The following is a 20,793-nucleotide window of genomic DNA, read 5'->3' on the forward strand; positions in this document are numbered from 1 at the left end:
TACTTTGCTTATCATTTGAGAACTCCTAGATTATGGCTCTAAAATATATGAAATATGATATTATTTCATATACTTTTGTTTTTAAGAAGGAAAATCTGAAATTTGTAGATCTGTTTTGGAGGAAATGTTTAGTCCTGGTTTTAGATACCTATTTGGAAATATCTCCACCTAATGGCTATTGTATCAAATTGCAGATAAAAGTTCCTAAAGGCCCCTGTAAAACGTCGGTCCTGTAGATTTTACCTACTTCATTGTCAAAAAACTGTCCCAGTGTGGCATGTAGAAAACTTATAATAATTGTAATTGTAGGTGCCCACGATCTGTACAGTTTTGTCCATCAATAAGGCTTAAAACAAAACAGTCGATTTTAACAAATACATTTATTTTTGTACATTTGTTTGTGTGTTTTCTGATTAGTGGCTTAAGTTGGTAACTCTTTGAATGATATTGGAATATGCCTGAAGTCACATAGGAACCCTAATTTTTTTCTACTAGTCTCTTCATTTTTGAGTAACCAGGTTGAAATAGACGTTCTCTGTGCACATTCCAAATCGGCGATGTTCGGTTTGAGTTGCCAGAAGCACGTAGGTTTTAAGACTCACCAGCAGCCTGAAATGCTGCCTCTTTTACTCCCACACAGCACTTGTCTTACGGCAACGGCAGCTTACACGTGGACGCCGCTTTCCAGCAGACTCTCTGGAGCGTGGCCCCTATCAGCTCAGGAAGTGAAGCAGCCCAAGGTAAAAACTCCACTCCAGCTAGAGGGCTCGCCCTTGATGCAGACTTAGCCATCATCTTTGGAATGGTGACAATGAGCTGACTGTCCACGGCAGCTGTTTGTGTCAAACTATTCTGTAATGTCGATGCATGATATTGGAGACTGCCATTTAAATTGCTATTTAAAAGTGAAGTTTGTTTTAAGAGTTATCTTTCCTTATTTTACACTGTCGTCAGCTTTCGCTTATTTGTGTGTGTTTTATGTGCTAGATTTCTAGGGGTCGTTTTCTCCAACATTTTGGCCCCAGGGTACTTAACTTCAGGACTTCTCATCTCCTAGGGTGGGTGATTTAGAACGGGGTCACAGCAGTGGTTATGCATCAGTGTTCCTGGGAACTACGTGGATTTGTCTGGTCAGTCATTAATGGAGGTTCGAATCTGAGCCTGTCCGTGCTTGTATGTTTAATGGGGGATTTTATGGGGTCGAGGTTGTGTTTCCTAGTGGGACTTGGGGACCCAGGGCTCACAGGCGGCAGGCAGGCGGCACCATCCATCTCTGTGATTTGGGCCCGGAACTTAAGCTTCGCTGGACTTCTGTCTCTCTCTGTATGAAAATAGAGGATAGGACCAGGTGATCTGTCCATGACAGTTCAATTGTGACTGAGCTTCAATCCTTCCAGGGTATCTGATTGGTGGTGACGTCCTCAGGTTGCTGCACGGACACATGGACGAATGCCTCACGGTCCCTTCAGGAGAGCATGGCGAAGAGCAGAGAAGGTTGGTACTTGGCCCAGCGCTTGGAGCCCTCCATTTCCTCACCTTGATATAAGTTTTTAAATTAAGGGTACGTCTGTTCAGGCCATGAGTGTAACAGAAAGTGGATCACTAGTGTTTGTCTGCGCCCTGAGGTGACCCACTTGTTGGCCTCTTTAGAAGTGTTTTCTCATGTTATGTTTTTATCACCTCACAATAGAATTGCTGAAAGTTTTTGTATAATTAAAACAAGGTAAGAAGCCTTGAATTAAATAAATTGAGTGAGAAGAATGAACACATTAAACTAAACTACTTAAAACTTCATTAAATGTTCATTAGTTTTGATTCATTCTCTTTCTGGAATGTTTAGTCTCAAAGTCGGTTTCCGAGGCAGAGTTCTCAAATTCCACAAAAGTTGAGGACTTTTTTCTATTACCTCCTGTTTCTTGACATAAATAATGGAATTGACCACTTTCCCTAAAACTTCCTGTGATTATAGTTCGTCTCTCACGTTACTATTGTTGGGCGTTAGGCCAAGAGCGATGTGTCTGGATCCTTGGGGAAAGTGCACAAATAATATAAAAACACAAAAATGTTTAGGATGGTTTGAATGCTCTGCTTTGCCTCATGAATTAATGGTCGAATATAGTAAGTTGAATACATAGATAAGAGATTATGGTGAGAGAAGATGTTGTCTGGGTGGTTTATTATATTTTTGGGGCACATTTCTCATAATATTAACATATACATTTAATTATTATTTAATAAAGATTTATTTTTGTAATTTAAAGAAAGATATAGGGAGCATTTAGAAAGTTAGTAATCATTAATGAGCTGTTTATTTATAATAACCTTGTGAAAAGTCTCTGTGAGGCCTGGGTACTAGTCTTACCCCAGGCAGACCTGGCTTATGGTGGAGAGTGAAATGCAGAGCCTGGGAAAATTCCCTAAAGTAAAAATGTTACTTTTAGTAGATTAGGAAGAAGATGCTGATGGTGTTGATAGGGTTTGCATAAAAGATGAAAAGGAATTCAAAAGGCAGTTGTTTGGAGGAATTAATTACAAACAGAAGACTAAGCATATACTCAAAGGGATGGCAGTGCATTCTGGGAATAGTAGTGATTCCAGAGTGACAAAGGACAGGATGGAAGCAAGGTGAGAACTGGGGAAGAGGGAGTGGCCTTAGTGCCATGCCCGAGGCTGGCTTTTTAACTCTGAGGTAGCTGGGAAGGCATGTGGGCTTGGGGGTGGAATGGTCAGATCTCTTTCAAGAGAGTAGCACTGATGGGTGAGAAGAGCTCAGATTAGAGGTGGGAAGAGTTTGAATCATGGAAACAACTGTTGTCATCATTCACGTGAGAGAAAATGAGGAACTTAACCTGGAGAGTGGCCATCAGATCACAGTGGACCACCCGGACCCAAGACATTTTGGGTCAGGTTGACTGGCTTAGGGATGGACGAGGTGCTGGCTATAGGAGAACGTGTCACATCAAGGACAGTCTGATGGTTACCACTGGAGCTGAGACAGAGGGTGCCAAGGATTGGAGGAGGAAGACATTTGGTATGAAGTGTTGACTTAAAAGTTGAACATGGGTGAGTATAGGGGTCTATGGGACAGCTAGCTGGAAATTGGAATTTTGAGGCTTCAACTTAGACAAAGCTGGGGTTGGATATAAATCACAAGTGCCCAGGGGAGACTGAAGGAATGGGAATCCTAGATAGACAGGACCTGTAGGATGTGAGTGGGTGAACAGTCTGCAAGAGAGAGAATAGTAGGTAAGTGGAGAACCAGGGCCATTAGTCATGGGAGCAAAGGATTGGGGCGTCCATGTGTTAAATGCTGTGATATATTTCTGTAGACTCAGGGCAAAAGCGGTCCTGCCATAGTCTTTTGGGTCTTCAGTCTCTGATTTGCTAAATGAAACACTTAGACAAGTGGTTCTTACAGCCCCTCGTCTCTTTCTATAAACATGTAGAGATGTGTAGGTAAGGCAGCGGGCTCTGCCACTTACGAGTCGTGTGACTTGTGCAAGTGACTTAATTTCTTCAAACATTGTTTTTCTTCTCTGTAAAATGCCAAAATTTAAATATTAGTGGCTGCTTCATGGGATGTTGTGAACATTCAAAGAGAACGTGTAAAAACTTGATGCCTATTAAGAGATCAACACATTTTTATTATTGTTGTTATTATTATTTAGACAGAAGAGCAGTGTTTAGTCATATATGGAAAACTTGGATGTACCCTGGGCGTGTGGTAGAGTGGAAACTTGGAATCTCTAAGAAAATCCTCTGTTCTTTTGAACTGAGCATGCAGAGTGGTGAGCAAGTTCTCCTCAGGCTTCTTCAGGGAGTCAGGGATGGATGAGCGTCACTTTGGTTTACTAACTGGATGTTTTCATTTTCAAATGAGTGTATTCAGTGTCAGATATATCCCAGATTTCCTTGACCAAGCTCATTGGCAATGACTACAGTTGTCTACACCTGCTGGGCTTTAGAGAACCCACACATTAAATCAGTGTGTCATTGAATGTGGCACTGACAAGGCAGATGGCCTGTTAATCCTTTAGATGGCTGGTTGTTATTGCAGAGAAAACAAGGGGAAATTTCAAAGGTATTTTCGTATTGTTTGGGGCCCACTTTCCAGTTACATACATGTTGAAGACTGTCCCCCTCCTTGATATTATTCTTGATTTGATGTTGATAATTTCTATGTCACATTAATCTCAATATGCATTTAGATCAACGTGTCGCAGCTCTTTTTCTAGGCTGTGATGTTAGTAAGAACATAACCCTTTGTGCCCTTTGAACAGCATGTTTACATGGGTGAAATTGGATTAAAATGGACATCAGATCATAACTTAAGGGCGAAAATGAGTCAGAAAGAGGCAACAGGAGCCAGGTATGTTGCTTAAGAAAGGAGAGTTGAGACTGAGCAATTATTTGCATATAACAATACAAAGAATTCTTCAGTTTTATGTTTATAGAACACTTTGTTATTTCAAATCTTGTTACTATCATTGTGTAGAGATCTCTTTACCTCCCTTTGTCCTCACCCTAAGTCATTTCAGTGCCTCAGGGAACTCAGGGAAGGGACAGGACAACACAATCCTGAGGAGGAACATGTAATGATAACCTAAAAATATATTTTGATTCATCTAAAGAAAATAAATATAATTTGACTTTTGGACAGTGATTTGAAAGGTGGACCAGTTCCAGGGAAATACTTTTTTTCCTCATGACTCTTTCCTGTAATTATGACCTGGCTATATTCATTAATAGTACTCTGTTATTAAATTAAATACTAAAGTCAAATCAGGTTTGTTGTAAGAAATTAAGTGGAAATGATTAAGGAGATGGCCAGAGTGACACTTGCTTCTGAATAATTTAGGAACCGTTTGGTCATGAATGCTGTATTCCTAACTGGATTTGTCCCTCTGCCCAGGTCTTGTTCCACTGACAGTTATTGAATATACGTAATCATGATCGTAGCTGTGGAAAATGCAGTTCAGTGATTGGCTCTATAATTCTAGGTACTGATGGAGTTATCTTTAACTTCACAAGGGATTTGAATGTGTATGTGATTACCTTTGCATTCTCATGGTATTAAAAAAAGTATTAAAAAAAACCCTCTTAGAATGAAGAGCATATAGTGTCATTTAATTAAGTGGAATTAAATTGGAGAATGATGCTTACCAAAGTTTAAATATATTTCCCCCCTACACTTCCTGCTCTTATTCCTTTTACGGATTGAATTCTGACGTGCTCCTGAAATACAGCATCATTGTTGTTTTATTTTAAGTTTCTTGAGCTTTTTCTAGGAAGACATATGGCTCAAAAATTACGGGTATACAACTTGTGTAAACAGCAATAAAAGTAGTAAAACATGATCTATAGACGTTGTGAGCAGCTGGCTGAAAGGCAGCGGCAAATTGAGCATTAACTTTAGAACTGCGATTTCTTAGTTCTTACACTCAGATAGTGAGAAAGAATAAACTAGGCAAAAACAGGTTCTGGTGCATGTCAGATGCAAGACGGTGTTTCAATTATTGCTTTAAAAATAAGCTTTCATTCTGGAGGCTTGAAACTTGATTACCAATTTTTATTTCAAGCATGAACTATTTTCTATGGGAAGTATATCATATTCTAGGTTCTGTCTCTAGATAATATCATATTACTTCCGTCCATTTCTATGTGGCTGTAATAAAATGTGCACCCACTTAACTTCTGGATTAAAGGTGCGCCATCTGAATTAAGTATGGAGGATGCCATTTTAATTAGAGGAATATCACTTGGAATTATTTTGTAAGATTTGCGATTTGGAAACCAGTATGAGGGGAACACTTTTTTTAGAAGCATTGTTTGTATGTTAAAACAGATTTTGCCCTGTAGCTCATAAGTAGTTTTATTCATTCAATACAAATTTGTGGAATGATTATCATGTTGTAGGTGCTGAGGTTATAGTAATATATAAAAATATATAAACTCTCTTTTGTCAAGGAGTTTGCATTCTAGAGGGGATATGTGACAAAAACATAAATGTGCTTATTTATACGTAAATGTGCTTATTTATACATGCACACATACCCGTGTACGCATAGATATAATACACTAGGTGATAAGAGCTATAGAGAAAAACAAAGGCGAGAAGGAAATGGAGAGTGTTCATGTTTGCTTATGTTTTGAGAGAGAGGGGAAAAGGAAAAGGGCAGAGGGCAGAGAACAGAGGGGAGAGGGCAGAGGAGAGAGGGGAGTGGGCAGAGGGGAGAGGGGAGTGGGCAGAGGGGAGAAGGCAATGAGCAGAGGGGAGAGGGTAGCAGGGAGAGGGGAGAGGTATCAGAAGAGAGAGGTTGTTCTGTTTTCACCTTATCAGGCATTACTCTTGGCATATATTGTTCTGTCTTATTAGTTTCAAATGCAGGACAATGAAGTCATCGATTCTGACAATCTCTGGAAATAAATGCTACATTTGCTTTTCAGAATGTGACTCAGCAGACAAAAGCCTTGCTGTATGTATACATGACAATATTTTTGCCTCCGTGGCTCTTTTGATACTGTGATAGTTTAATGAGCTTTAGTTGTAAGTAGTTGCTAAGGCACACGATGGGCTGGCAAATGATGCATTAAATGTCTCTCAGTCTGGCTTAGAGATGCATGGCTTATGTCTGTACATCCAGATGACCAACATCCTTGCAGGATTTGTGTGTGCTCAGCCCCTGCCCCACTGTGCTACAAGGTGGTCACGGATGAAGTTACCACATCAGGCTTTTCTTTCTTCTCTTCCTTGCCATGTCCTGTGTGTACCTTTTCAGGATGGATCTGGGAGTAGGATGGATTTGCTCAACAGTTTAGGTGGGATTCAGCTCACGAAGGAGAGCGGTTTTCTCTTCTTTGCTTCGTCTCCATTGAAGGAGATTCAGTGTTCCCCCAAACTTAGGCCCCTCTGGCTGCTGCTCGCGGAGAGCACAGGGCCTGCTTCTGCCTGCTGGCATCCAGCAGCCTCACTTGGGCAGGCGCCACGCCATCAAAGACTAATCAGGCCAGGAGGCACTGATTGCAGAAACTTTGAAGGCAAAGGATTACAACTATTCACAGCAATTGGAGCCACTGGGTCAAAAATGAAAAAGCAATTGACATGTTTGGTGCGCTTACAGTGAGCAAACTGAACAATTAAAAATCAACATTAAGAAAAAAAGAACAATCCCCCAGTTAGCTTCTCAGTGAAAATTTAAGACCATTTTTAACTTGTCTACATTTCCATAGCTTATTAACTTAATCTAGATGTAAGCAATAGCTTTCAGGGAAAAAAAAAAAAAAACCCAAAAAACTTCCTCTTCATTTCCAAATGCCTTTGTGGTTGTACTGTATTCTGCATGGAGTGAAAAGTGAAAGTCACAACAGGTATTTTGTCGTTTTTCTGCTCTAGTCCTATTTATTTGATTCTTTTGAAATTGGTTTGGTGTGTAAGGATATTACAGTGTTTTGAATCCAAGATGATTCATTTACATTTATACAGGTGTGTCATCTCAAAACATAGCTGCTTCCCCTTGTGCAGTAACTCGAATAGAAATATCATCACAGGCTCCCTCCGTCTCCCTGACCCCCAGTAGATAGTAGTGCTACCTTCCGTGCTTTTTAGGCACATGCTTCATGTTTTGTCTGTTACTTTCCGAGAGTCCTGACAGCTTGCTTTAGCACGTACCCTGACTCAGCTGTTCTGCCAAACACTCTCATAGGCACTTCAGAGAAGGTGATAGAAGCAGATATTCTATTGTGAAGTGTGTAAATGAAAACTCACCATTTCATTCTGAAATAACCTTTTAAACCCGAGTCTACTTTTCAATCACTTCCACTGAATTTCTTGATACTTGTTGAGGGACTCGTGTGTTGTAGGCTTTTGGGCGTGTGTGTGTCGGGTGTACAAATGAACTAGAGCCAGCCAGTCTCGAAGGAAATGGCAGTCTGTTAAGACCTCAACCCCACTACATTCAGAAAGAAGTGGTGTTAATCTGGGAGAGGCCAATCGCCGTCCTTTAAAAAATTAGACTGTAGAGAACACGCTAACCAGTGTTCCCCTTGAGGCAGATCGGGCCGGAGTCTGGCCTGTTTAAGAACAATGAGATGGATGCCTGTGTTGAGAACCACTCCGGCTAACTCAGAAAGGTAGAGGGCCCCTGTTTGTATTATTTTGGTGACACCTGACAGCTGGTTATCCACTGGTAATTTGGGGAAGGGAAGAAAAGCCACGTTACTAAATCAGCATACCAACCTGAGTGAGTAGAAAACGATTGTGCGGCCAGTGAGTCCCACATCCTCGGCTAAGAGCCCTCTGTATTGGAAGCACCCTGACTTCAGGTCACTCCCTGGTTTCTAGAATCTGAGCCCCTTCTCACCAGGGGACTGCCCTGGCTGAGGTACTGAGAAGGGGAACAGAGCTGCTGGACCAATCATGAACTGGATGTGGACCCACATGGTACTTAATACAGGACCCACCGAAGAAGAGCTCCGTTAGAAGGGAGCTCAAGACCTACACCCCAGAAGCAACGATGAACCACAAGTAGAGCAGCCCAGTCTTAGGGAGAAAGCATTTAGCTTCTCACTGTTAAGTCTGATGTTAACTCTCTATTTTTTTGTTGGTAATCTTTGTCAAGTTGAGGAAGTTCCCCTCTCTTCCTAGTTTACTGGGAGGTTTTATCATGAATGGATGTTGGATTTTGTCAAATGCTTTTTGCATTTACTGATATGAAATTATGATTTTTATTCCTTAGCCTGTTGTTGTGATGAATTTTATGTATGTTCAATGATATTTTAAATAGGAGAAAATTAATAATTTTCGCTACATACTTACATTTAAGCAGAACATTTCTTTTGAGATAAAAAATAGTGATACTTTTATGGAAACCAATTGACTTTTATAAACTATTTCGTTAAGATTTGAAAAAAAAGACAGACTTTTATGTTTATAAAACATTTTTCAAAGGGGAATTGAATTCTGTCATTTATCATGCATTCGTTGAACATTAAGTTTGGAAAAATGAAAAATTCTATGATATTATTTTACTGCCTTGCATTACAGTAACAAAAATGCATTGATTACACTATTTTTGTCTCTACTGAATTTTATATAAACATGTCATAAGCATTTGAATTGGTAAGGCAATCTTCAGAATCTGGTAAACTTCTCGATTTTTAATTTGTGTAGTTGATTCATCATTAAATTTGATGTAACTGATTAAATTGCTTTTTATTATTGTTTTTCCCTATTTTGAAGTTCAGCATTTGTTATATACTCTAGCCTCTCTCTGGACAAAAATGAAACCACATTGCATGAAAAGGTAGAACTCAAATACCAACAACCCACATTGCTTTAAAGTCATATGATAAATGTTATATATAAAAAAGAAAGTTTATTTGGAGAAAAAAAACTGGTATCTGTGGTATTGCAGTAATAATCAACTCTGTAAACTGTCAGTGTTAAAATAATATACTAACATTTTTACAGCTTCTTTTTGTTGAAGAAACAGGTAGATTGAAAAGGCCCCAATTGTTCTTTTTCTAATTCGGGTAAAAGACAATTCTGTTGCTTATATTTCACTGAAGTTTTTTGAGATGAGACAAGTGCTCCAAAACACTCTGAATTTATCTATAATTACCTTGGGAGAAAAAGATAAATCACTCATAATGTGGATATTAATTCTAGATTTAGAAATATGATTCAAGATACAGAAGTTGGATTTTCTCTCAATTAGTTATTGTGATATTTAATTTTATGTTGTCAACTTGCCTGGGCTACAGAGTTCCCAGATACTTGGTCAAGCATTATTCTGGGTATTTCTGTGAGAGTGTCTTTGGGTGAATTTAGCATTAAAAATGATAGACTGAGTAAAGCAGATTGCCCTACCGCAATGTGGATGGGCCTCATCTAATCCGTTAAAGTCTTGAATAAAATAAAAAGACTGACTCTGCCATGAATCAGAGGCAACTCCTCTTGTCTGGCTGCCTTTGAGCTGCAACATCACTTATTGTCTGCCTTCGGACTGAAACTAAAACATCAGCTCTTTTGGGGGGTCTCAAACCTGTCACTCGTTGGACTGGATCTTACACCATCAGCTCTCCTGGGTCCCCCGCTGCTAACTGCAGATCTCGGGTCCTGTCAGTTTCCATAATTACGTTATTTGTGAATTTTAAGACTGCAGAGATACATAAAAATAATTCACTTTACTTCATACATAAAACTACTGGAAGCAAAAACAGTACATAGATCATGGCTGAAAATATGCTAGGACCAGGCCATTGTATAGTAAGAAGAGGTTAGAGAGGAGACGGTCTGAGTTATGGCTTCATTTCCTACTTATGTTGTCCCAAGCAACTTTATAATTTAGGGCTTTGAATATAAACAAGTATATGATACTATTGTCAGTTCAACAAACAGTGTTGCATCCTTAACTCCCCATCTGAAAGGATTGAACATAACACCAGAGCCGTCATCATTCACACACTCAGAACTAACATTTGCTGTGCACGCGCTCTTACATGTGGTTGGCATGAATTATGTCATCTGTTCCTTCCTCACAGTGACCTGGTGAAAATTAGCTTCATTTTTACATATGAAGAAATGAGGCACAGAGAAGTTAAGTAACTTTACACAAATTCACACAAGGAAGTGACATCTTCAGAAAGTTAATACCAACGAAATGCGAGAGTGGTTTATGACTTCTGGGTGCCTTGCAAAAGATGTGAGCTCGCACCAGTGGTGTCCTCGAGTGAAGGTGCCCATGGGCCATGGTATGAAAAAAAGTGCTTTCCTCGCGGATGGAGGCTTCTCTTTGCAGCGATGGATCTTTTATTAATAATGTGTTTTATGATTCTTTGCTAAAGTCCGCTGATTGGAATTGTGTGTCCTGTAAAATTTTCTTATAGATGTATGCCAATATCTGTCACACTGTCAGGCCGCGCGAAGAACTTGTAAGGACTTGTGCTTTTATTGGTATGCTAATGTTACTTTTTTCTGGGCCTCAGATTCTGAAGATGAGCTATCCTGGCAAGGGGCACTTTTTCTACTGAGAAATGAGTGGTTTGACAATTGAGATGAAACTTAAATTGTATTTTATAGCCGAAAATGCAAATATCGCTCACTACTTTTGTTTCAATGGACAATATTTTAATACCTATGAGAAGTGGAATTGATGACATGATAGGCAGAATTTGTCTTTATTAAAAGAATAACCTTAAAGGGACTCTTCAGGCAGTTTTATGTGATCAGCGTGAAATATGAATTCCTTAATGAAGTGTATTTTATAGGGGAATAATGTGTTATGTAGACATTACTTTAAGCCTGAAGTCTGGGATTTTCAAAGGACTGTTAAGCAAGGAACATACTGTTGGTTGTTGGGTGTACCAATTTTAAATATTTCTATTTGGTAAATGTGGGGACAGGGTCCCAGAGAGCAGTTTCCAGACTCTCGGCCTTACGTGGAAAGGTGCTGGCTCGGGTAGCAGATGGCCATCAGCTGTAACTAGTTGGCCATCAGCTGTTACTGGTTAGCCATTAGCCATTAATATAACTGCCGTGGCTGAGCTAGTGGGGTTGGTTGGTTGGCAGAGAAGCGGACGGCGGATTGCGCATCGTGTGGAGCCGGCTTCCTGTATCTCCAACCCAGCCGCCAGTGAGAATATACTGGTATGAACCCCCCATCTGTGGCTCCGTGGGTGTTCCTTTTTGGCCTCACCATCTCCTGCGTTCTTGTGTGGGGTGTGGGAACTGAGTCCCTGCACAACAGTGAAATTACAATGCCAGATATTTTTCTGATGTATCAGGTGGGAGATCCTTTAAAAAATTTTTGTTACAAAAATATTAATTTCTAGTTATTTTAACACATTTTCTTATTATTTGTCTCATTTAAAAAAAAATTCTTCAGTAAATGCAGAGCTGCACAAGTGCTTTTGTGTTTTCATAGCCATTGGCTTCCTCTTGAATTTTTGCATCTTTTGCTGCCATTTGCATTGAAGTCTCCTGTGGTAATGAGCTCTAGGATGCTGTTGCTAAGTGTCTTTTTTTATTTCGTAGAGACTCTTTCTCCTTTCTCAGTCTTCCTGTTGATAAGGGCACTTGCTATGAAGATGATCGTTTAGTTGTGTAAGTTTAAATTTGGTCTCTAAAACCATTTGGTAAACTAGTTGGTCTTGAACACAGTTGTTTTCCTGGACTTGGGCTTGATACTTGAGATGCGTTGCAGTGGAAAGGGATGATCCCTTCATAGGACAGGTGTAATTCTTATTATATTCAGGATCCTGATGTTGTGATGCCAATTTTTAGTCTGAAATAGCCCGTGAAGACTTGATTAGACAGACACCCATTGACGTTCTGCATGTGCCATGTATTTATATGGGTAATTCTGTATAATAGCACAGATTCCCCAATTGGCAACAAAGAATTGTAAGCAATCCTCAGATTCTCAGCACCTGCCAGAGAAGCATTTTAAAAACAATAAAGAGAAATGATTAAAGGCAGATGTCCTTTCAGACTAATATTCAAGAAAGTCAACCAGATAAAGCTAAAAATATTGCAGGTAGGAAGGAGGATCTGACTTTCTTTTTGACTTTGTATTTGCGCTTTGAAATATTTCCCCCCAAATTAAAAATATCATTAGATTTCTGATATGAATAATTATAGAACATTGTCAAATTCAATCAATAAAGGAAAAGTTATGAAAGAGTGAAACATTTGAGTAATTCTCCATATACTTTATTATGTATAATATATTAATTTCACATAAACATATTATTTATGCTATTTGTATCTTAGTTTCCATTTTATTTAATCTTCAAGCTTAATACCTACACACCTTTCCTTAAGTAATTAATATTCATAGCCTGGTGTTCATTATTTGACAACTTTCCCTGTGCTCATACAGATACTATATCTGCATGTGTACATAGACACATATATGTGATAGATTTATAATGATTTATGGTTGTACAAAAAATGTGTATCATATACATGCCTGCATCTTCTTTATCTTAGTAACATGTCATAGAACCTTTTCCTCTTTTTATATTTTCTTGGTTTATTTTGTTCTCTATTTAATCTCTTTTACACAACTCTAGTTCCTTTCTTTTCAATAACTCTTCTTTAAAAATTAAGTGATTGCAGGCTAAATTTTTTTAAAGTTTGCCTATGAATCACAGATTGTTATGAAGTGTTATTCTGTAGATGGGGTATAATTTTTATTTCCTCTTTGACCCATGAATCACTTAGGAGAGTCTCTTAATTTTCCAAGTTGTTATTCATTTTGTCTTTTTGGTATTTATTTCCAAATTTTACTGGTTGGTTATGATCAGAAAATGTAATGAGTGAATAGGTTTACTTAAAAAAAAATCTGATAAAAATTCCCTTGTGGCCAAGTACAAGATCTTTATTAAAGGTCTGATTGATTAAAAATGCCTACTTGTGTATTTCTATCTTAATATATATACCAGCATGTGCACAAACATTACATCTATATTTTGTCATTCATTATTGTTCAAATAAATACGCAGAGGTTCTGAATTAATTGGTCTGAGAAATGTCTGTGCATTGGAGTTTTAAAAAGCTTTCTAGGTACAGTAATTCTAACATACAACCAATGCTAAGAGTCACTGTCCTAATAAAATAATAGTTCTAGCCCTGTGGTTCTCAGAATGTGGACCAGCTGTGTCAGCCTCACCTGGGAACTTGTTAGAAATATAAATTCTTGGGCCTCAACCCAGGTCTACTAAATTGGAAACTCTGGGGGTGGGGCAATCTATATTTTAACAAGCCCGCAAGATGATTCTAATACTAAACACTGAGAAACACTGATCTTTATCAGTGGTTTGACATTGGGGGACATTCCAGCAACATTTTTTGTTGTCATAACTGGGGTGTGGGCAGGGGGCCGCTCCTGCTGACGTTGAGAGGGTGCAGGCCAGGGGTGTGCACTTGTTCTCCAGGGCACAGGACGCCCACCCGCAATAAAGAATAACAATAGTGCTGCTGTTTAGAAACTGATCGAGACCATGGTTTCAAACCTGGGCTCCCGGTTACAACCAGCTGGAGAGCAGTTAAAAAAAATCACTCCTGTGTGGGATGTAAAACTGAAAGCAACAAAAGAACAAGACAAAGAAACAGAAACTCATAGACACAGACAATAGGTTAGCAGTTACCAGAGGATAAGGGGGGAGGGGGTTGGAAGATGAGGGTAAATGGGATCAAATATATGATGATGGAAGGAGAACTGACTCTGGGTGGTGAACACACAATGTGGTATATAGATGATGTATTACAGAATTGTATATTTGAAACCTATGTAACCTTACAATTGTCACCCCAATAAACTTTAATTAAAAAAAATCTCAACTCTAGATTTGATGTAATGGGCCATTGGTGAGGACACAGCATCAGGGTTTTTCAAAGCTGTCCACATGACCATATTCTAGCCACAGCTGAAAATCACTGCTGTGGATGCTGGTCATTGATGAACCTAAAACCCTTAGATTATAGTGGGTGCATCAGGTGGTCTTGAAACTACCGATCAATTTTAACATAAAAAGATAGACAAGTAGTCATTTTACCTCTTGATCTCTGTTATTGATGTGGTATAACAGAAAGTATAAAACTCCAGTTTTCAGACTTCAACCTGAAGAAGCTCCTGGATTTCTAGATCTAACTATCAATTTAGGGGTCAATGTTAAAAACACTGTGAGGAGGTTGACAATAAAATCCAGAATGTAGAAAGTATACCAGAAAAATGATGTAGATTTTCTTTCCCAGCAAATAAATGGTAAAAAGGAAGAAAAGGAAAGGCAGAATAGAAGAAATTTAAGACACCTCATCAATTTGTGCATTTTGTTTGGATCTTGATTTGAAAAAGCAAAAGAAAAGACATGTTTTGAGATACTTGGGAAAATTTGAACTCTGAATGGATAAGTGAAACATGATTGGTCCTATGTTGGCATTGTTAAAGCTGTGTGCTGGGCGTATGAGGATTTATTATAATACTCTCTCTGCTTTTGTGTATATACATGGAGAGTTCCACAATAAAAAGAGAACGGGAAGGTGTATCTAAGTAGGTAAAAAGAAAAGCAGATGAGAATGGTGTTAGAAAAACTGTCAAGAGAGTAGGGGTTTCACAGTGTTAAAAGTCCATTGGATTTGGAACCGTGTAGGTCACTAAGTGGCCTTAGCAAAATCTGTTTCAGTGGAGAAATGAGTCTGGAAGCGAGATTGGAGTGCACAGAAAGGAGGTGATAACGAGGGAGAGAAGAGGGGAGCTGGAGAGGAATATATGGCCAGACTTGTGTTTGAGACAGGACATGGTTATGTGTGTGAAGATGAAAGATCCAGTAGAGCAGGAGATAGCGAGGACTTAGGAAAGAAACAGAGTGGTGCCTAAGCCTCAGTTTCTTTGAACCGGTCTCAAGGGTTGGCATAGAGATCAGTTTGGGTAATGTATGTAAATTCTTAGCATCACATCTGGCATATTAGGAAATTGTTATTATGAGAGCTTTGGAATTTGGGTATGTGTGATGCACATTCAAATAAATTTCTCTTTGTGTGTAGGGACTGATTGTTGATATTTATATTGCGGGCAAAATTTATACTTTTCTATCTTTTAGCATTTTTTTCAGATTGTTATACTAAAACATTACAATTAATGTATTCTTATATTTAAAATGTTTTAAATATTTAGAACATAAGTTAGAACTGCAAATAATTACATGTATGTGTTGAAATAATAATATATTAACCTACACATAAACTCATAGTTGAGTACTTTTATGGATTCGAGTTAATTAAATGAGTATGGTGATTGTATTCGGGGCATGGGGATGGGCAGGGCAGATATGGCCCGGGGGAGGGAGAGGAATTGAATGGGATTAGAGGAAAATGATAAGAGAATATGTTTAAATCAAGTGTTTATTCGGGGCCTACTTATGTTGATCTCTGTTGTTTTTTTTTGTTTGTTTTTATTTTCAGCTATATTGTCTCCTCCGAAAAGTATGAGTTTATCCGTTTATCCAAGGCTTTCCATTTGCTTTTTCCTTTTAATTACCTTGAAAAGTAGAGTCCAAGAATGAAACATGTTAAAATTGGGCTCTTTCTTTTTTCTGACAGAACTGTTCATTATGAAGGTGGTGCTGTGGCTGTTCACGCGCGTTCTCTGTGGAGACTAGAGACGCTAAGAGTTGCGTAAGTAGACCACCTGCATGCAGCCTAAGTGTGTAAAATCTTTCGAGTGCTTTTCACTCGGGCTTTCTGTGAAATGGTCATGCTCACAACTACAACAGACATGCAAATGAAATGCTGAGAGAGTGGTGGAGAGTTTCTCTCTCCTTTTTCCCCTTTGCTTATCTACCTACCATTGCTTATCTTTCCTTATGAGCCTAAATTCAGGTGGTAGGCAAATCACTGTGTACAATCTGCTTTCGTCTTTTGCCTCATTTGTTTTTGTAACATCATCTCACCTCAAGTCTGTGCATCTCCTGGCAGATAGAGCTGCTAGGACACAGTGATGTGACGTTTGGAGACAGGACAGACTGTTCGCAAACTTGCCACACATTTCAGGTCTGGTAGACTCTGGATTTAACCGTCTAAAGGCAAAACAGAAGAAACCTGAACATGAACGGTAGTACACAATCATTAGTGGCAGTCATTATCTTTAATTACAAATAGCTCGATAATGGAGTAAGAAATCTGGATTGTAACGCAAAGTCATTACAATAAAAATATCGTTTTGAACTATGTTTAATAGAATTAAAGTGGATTTTAAAAAATGATTATAAGGTTCAGTCCTTTGCCTAAAAAGCAGTACGTTTTCAATGTATTTATTCTCTATTATATTACACTTTAAAAAAATTCTTGATTTAGGATTATAGACTCCATTGCTAAGTGTAAACAACTACCTTCGTATAGAGTAGCTATCTTTGTAGGCCTAGTATTTTGAGATTAATGCTTATCTAATGATTAAAGTAGTTAAGTGCTCTTCAGTTATTTTTGCTTGCATATCCCATACAATAATTTTGAAAAACTTTGTATATTCTTGAACATGGTAAGGTTTGACATAGAACTTTTTACATCACTTTAAATAGATGCACGGAATATAACTTACAGTGTATTATAAGTAGTGACATTTTAAAAGTATATCATTGACTCTAAGTACTGCTATGATTTAATACCCATTTTTACTTATTTAAAAATACTTGGATGTGGTCTTTTTTAATAGTAAAAATTATGTGTTATCTGTCTTTCTGATTGAAATCATATTTCTGTTACTCTCCAATGACAACATTTTATCCCAATCATATTTTTTTTGATTGAAAAACTTTACTTGCTTGCTCTGTCATACTCCTATGCAACAAAAATATGTATGCAAATTGAATTTATTTTTTATATTTCCTATGATAGTATGTCTAACTTTAAAAAGTTCTTCTGTATTAACCCCTTTAATTATTAATTGATAATATCATGTTTCTTCTATATAAATACATAGTTGATTAAATCCACCTAAATATTAAAACTTTTGATAAACATTGAACTAAAGGTAAAATTTTATTGGAAATATATCTCTTAATGAGGTGGACAAAGAAGAGACAAAATTACAAAGCCAAAGAAAGAAAATTCATAGCTTTCATGTGCTTCATAAATTATTAAGAGAATTTAGGGAATTTAGGGAAAAGGAACATACATATATATTCCCTAAATATGTAATATATATATTACATATAATATGTATGTATTTCCTTTACCTTGTATATTTTAAAAATTATAGCTAATCTAGAAATAGTCAACTAAAGTGAAGTTTAGAGGTTTTGTTGTCTTGGAACCAGATTCCAGATGTTTTCAAATTTGTAAATACACCTGCCCTTCATGATTGTGTACTTAAAGCAATGGATTTTTTTTTTTTTTTTTTTTGAGCAAGTGAGGCCCTAAATCATGTCAATTTGTAGATTAAAAAAAAAAAAAAAAAAGGATGAGAGATTCTGATAGGTCTTCATTTTTATTGTCAACAATATTGTTGATGACCTGTAATTACATAAACCGAATGGCTCGGCACAGATTTCTGTTTCTCCTGTGTTGCCTGAGATTTGAAGTTTGAAATAGAAAGTGTGGTGCTGGATTTCCCTTTGAATTCAATGGCAGCTGCTTAGAGAGGACCTGCTCTCATGTCCAGCCAGAGCTGCCAGGGGCACTTCACCAGCAGTGTTTGTATCTATGCTGACTGTCTCCCAGAATCCAGGGTTGGCAGGGGACATGGCAGCAGAAGGCAGAGCAGGTAGTTTGTCACCCATTTAAAAGATTAAAGAGATGTTTTTACTCTACTTCGTGAGCCTTTTCACCTTCCATCTCCAGGAGGCTCATAGGTAATGGGTGCCATTATTTTAAAGATTCTTTTTCAGGTTCTGTTGAATCTTTCAGCTATTTTGGCTTTATTTTAAATGTACAAATTAGATTGCATTTAATTTACATTTCTTATTATATGCAGTGGGCACATAATTACTCATTTTTCTTTATATTAATACTTAGGAAATGATAGTCAAAGATTCTGCTTATGTTTATAACAGACCTTTATTTCCAGAGGTCAATGTTTATAATATTTGGGAGGGTCTATGTTTTGTTTTTCTCCAATGAGGTCCTGAACTGTATATTTATTATAATTTAGGTAGCCCAGTTGTTATATGTTTATATTGCTTACTTATACAAATAAATTTAATGTTGTCAAAAGCTTTTCAGTATCATGAACATTTTAATAAGGCAAGTTTTAATTTTAAGAGTTAAATGTAATACGAAACATGTTCCTGTATTTTACTGTAATGCAATGTTGTAAGAACTTTTAAGTAGGATATATGTTAGTTTCTGTAATGGAAATGATTGCTGCAATTAAAAATATGAATTATGTATACTTCGAATTCTGCTTTCTTATGTGTTACAAATAAACAAAATCAAAGGTTGACATATCATGAAAAGTGACCAAATATTCCCCACTCCTTTGAGGTAATTTGAAGTAAATATAAATAATACATAGGGAGAAGTTTTTTGTGTTTCCATCGGAAATTGCTTTTGTACAGTTTTTACTAAATGTTATTATTTTCTTGCCCCTGGATTCTCCTGGGCTTGTCCTCTTTTTTTTTTCGGCCATGGACATATAAGACCCAGTAATTTGAGTGCCCAAATGCTGCAGAAAATGTGCTTAAACTTTACCATGTTTTGCCCATAACTGGCCAAATTCATTCCATTCTACCAGAATCCCCTGAGTGAGCTGAGAGGAGTGCTTGTATAAATGAGCCCTAGTAAATAGCTTTGAGCATAGTACCAACATGTCCTCTAGAGATTCTGGTGAAAAGCATGTATTTGGTCAAAATTTTGGACTATTTTGAAGATGAGGTTGTTTTCTGTGATGATTAAGATGAGTCATTGTTTGGAAAAATATTCAAATGATTCTTTAAACCATGAAAACAAATATTAAAAATAATTGTGTTTTTCATAGCATTTGCAAAAAATACACTTAATTTTGTTAGAAGGGAATGAAGCTTGTTTATTACCAGACTAGAAATGCTTTCACATGCTGTTGTTGGTAAAACAAACTTTAATTTCATTTTTAAGATAATGTGTTATTATCAAGGTATACTGGTGCATGGTTATTAATTTAGTTGGGTGACTTGTCCAAAGTAATTGTCTCTATAAACAAACTCATGTAAAAATGGACTTATTACAATATCATTCCACTGTTAATTTTCAATGCCAATATTGCAATAAAAAAGCCAGGATAGAAATACAGCATAAAAATAACTTAAAGTTTGCGAAAATTGAAAAATTTGCAATAAAATACTCTCAATGTGTAGACTACAAAAGTTTAATGACTCTATACTAAAACAAACTTATTAATTAATGAAATCATATTGAAATCCTCTATATATTTACTTTTCATTTATTTGATTCATTACACAGTGATAATTTCATACATTTTTTTAAGAGTCTATACTTTCTCGTTATAAAGTACTTGACAGTATCCCCTTTATGCTTTTGCCTTGAATTCTAATTTATCTAATAGCAATTTGCCATCACTGTTTTCTTGTGATTTTATATGGATGGTGAATCTTTTCCACTTACTTATTTTTAATTTTTTTGAATTATTTGATTTTAAGCGTGGTTCTTATCAATGATAAGAAACTTGTCATGCAAAGATCCATGTTAACTGAAATTCATGCCTGTCAGAATGTTGTTTTCACTGTGTCATGGTGAGTACTAGGCTCGGACGTGTATGACTATTGGTTCACACAGCTGCGTAAAGCAAGGCTGATATGTGACTTGAGTTTTCTTCTCCACCCAATCTGAAAGTCATTATTTTCAAAAGCAGATTTTAATTATCATAACTTTGCTTTTTATCTTTTTTCTGCATCCTTAGTGTATCTTTTCTATTACGTTTTATTTTTTCCTTTTGATCTTTTTATAATTCTCATTCTCTTGGTTTATCTTTTTTGTTCATTGGTTTTTAATGATATCATTGTTCTACAATATTAAATTTAAAGCATAAGGATAGAGTTCTTTTTTTTAAGGTAAATATATAATTAGTTATTGACTATATCACTATTTTATATCACATAGAGTTAAGTTTCACTTCCACTTACTATGAGCTGTATAGCACTGACTATGACCAAATCTTTTGGAATAACCATTTTGTTATGTGTGAAATGAAATCAGTACCACCGACATCACATGTTTTTTGAGAACATTAAGACAATATATTCAGAGAATCTTTGTTAATTGTCTGACACATACGTTTTAATTGCTGTTTTTCCTGTGAGTGT

General features: G+C 37.1%; 1 protein-coding gene across 9 annotated transcripts in view; it reads left to right on the plus strand.

The window, feature by feature from the left end:
* The window catches only part of RYR2 (ryanodine receptor 2), a 568,842-nt gene that overhangs the window by 257,918 nt on the left and 290,131 nt on the right, over positions 1–20,793 (plus strand). For all 9 annotated transcript variants that reach the window (XM_088799091.1, XM_074316770.2, XM_074316771.2 and 6 more), the window contains 3 exons: positions 641–740; positions 1,398–1,494; positions 16,103–16,177. In XM_088799091.1, coding sequence (XP_088655217.1) covers positions 641–740; positions 1,398–1,494; positions 16,103–16,177 — 272 coding nt within the window. The remainder of the gene's footprint in view (positions 1–640; positions 741–1,397; positions 1,495–16,102; positions 16,178–20,793) is intronic.

This window comes from Rhinolophus sinicus, chromosome 6, assembly GCF_057876585.1.
Source record: "Rhinolophus sinicus isolate RSI-liver-muscle chromosome 6, RSI-T2T, whole genome shotgun sequence".
Classification (NCBI taxonomy): domain Eukaryota; kingdom Metazoa; phylum Chordata; class Mammalia; order Chiroptera; family Rhinolophidae; genus Rhinolophus; species Rhinolophus sinicus.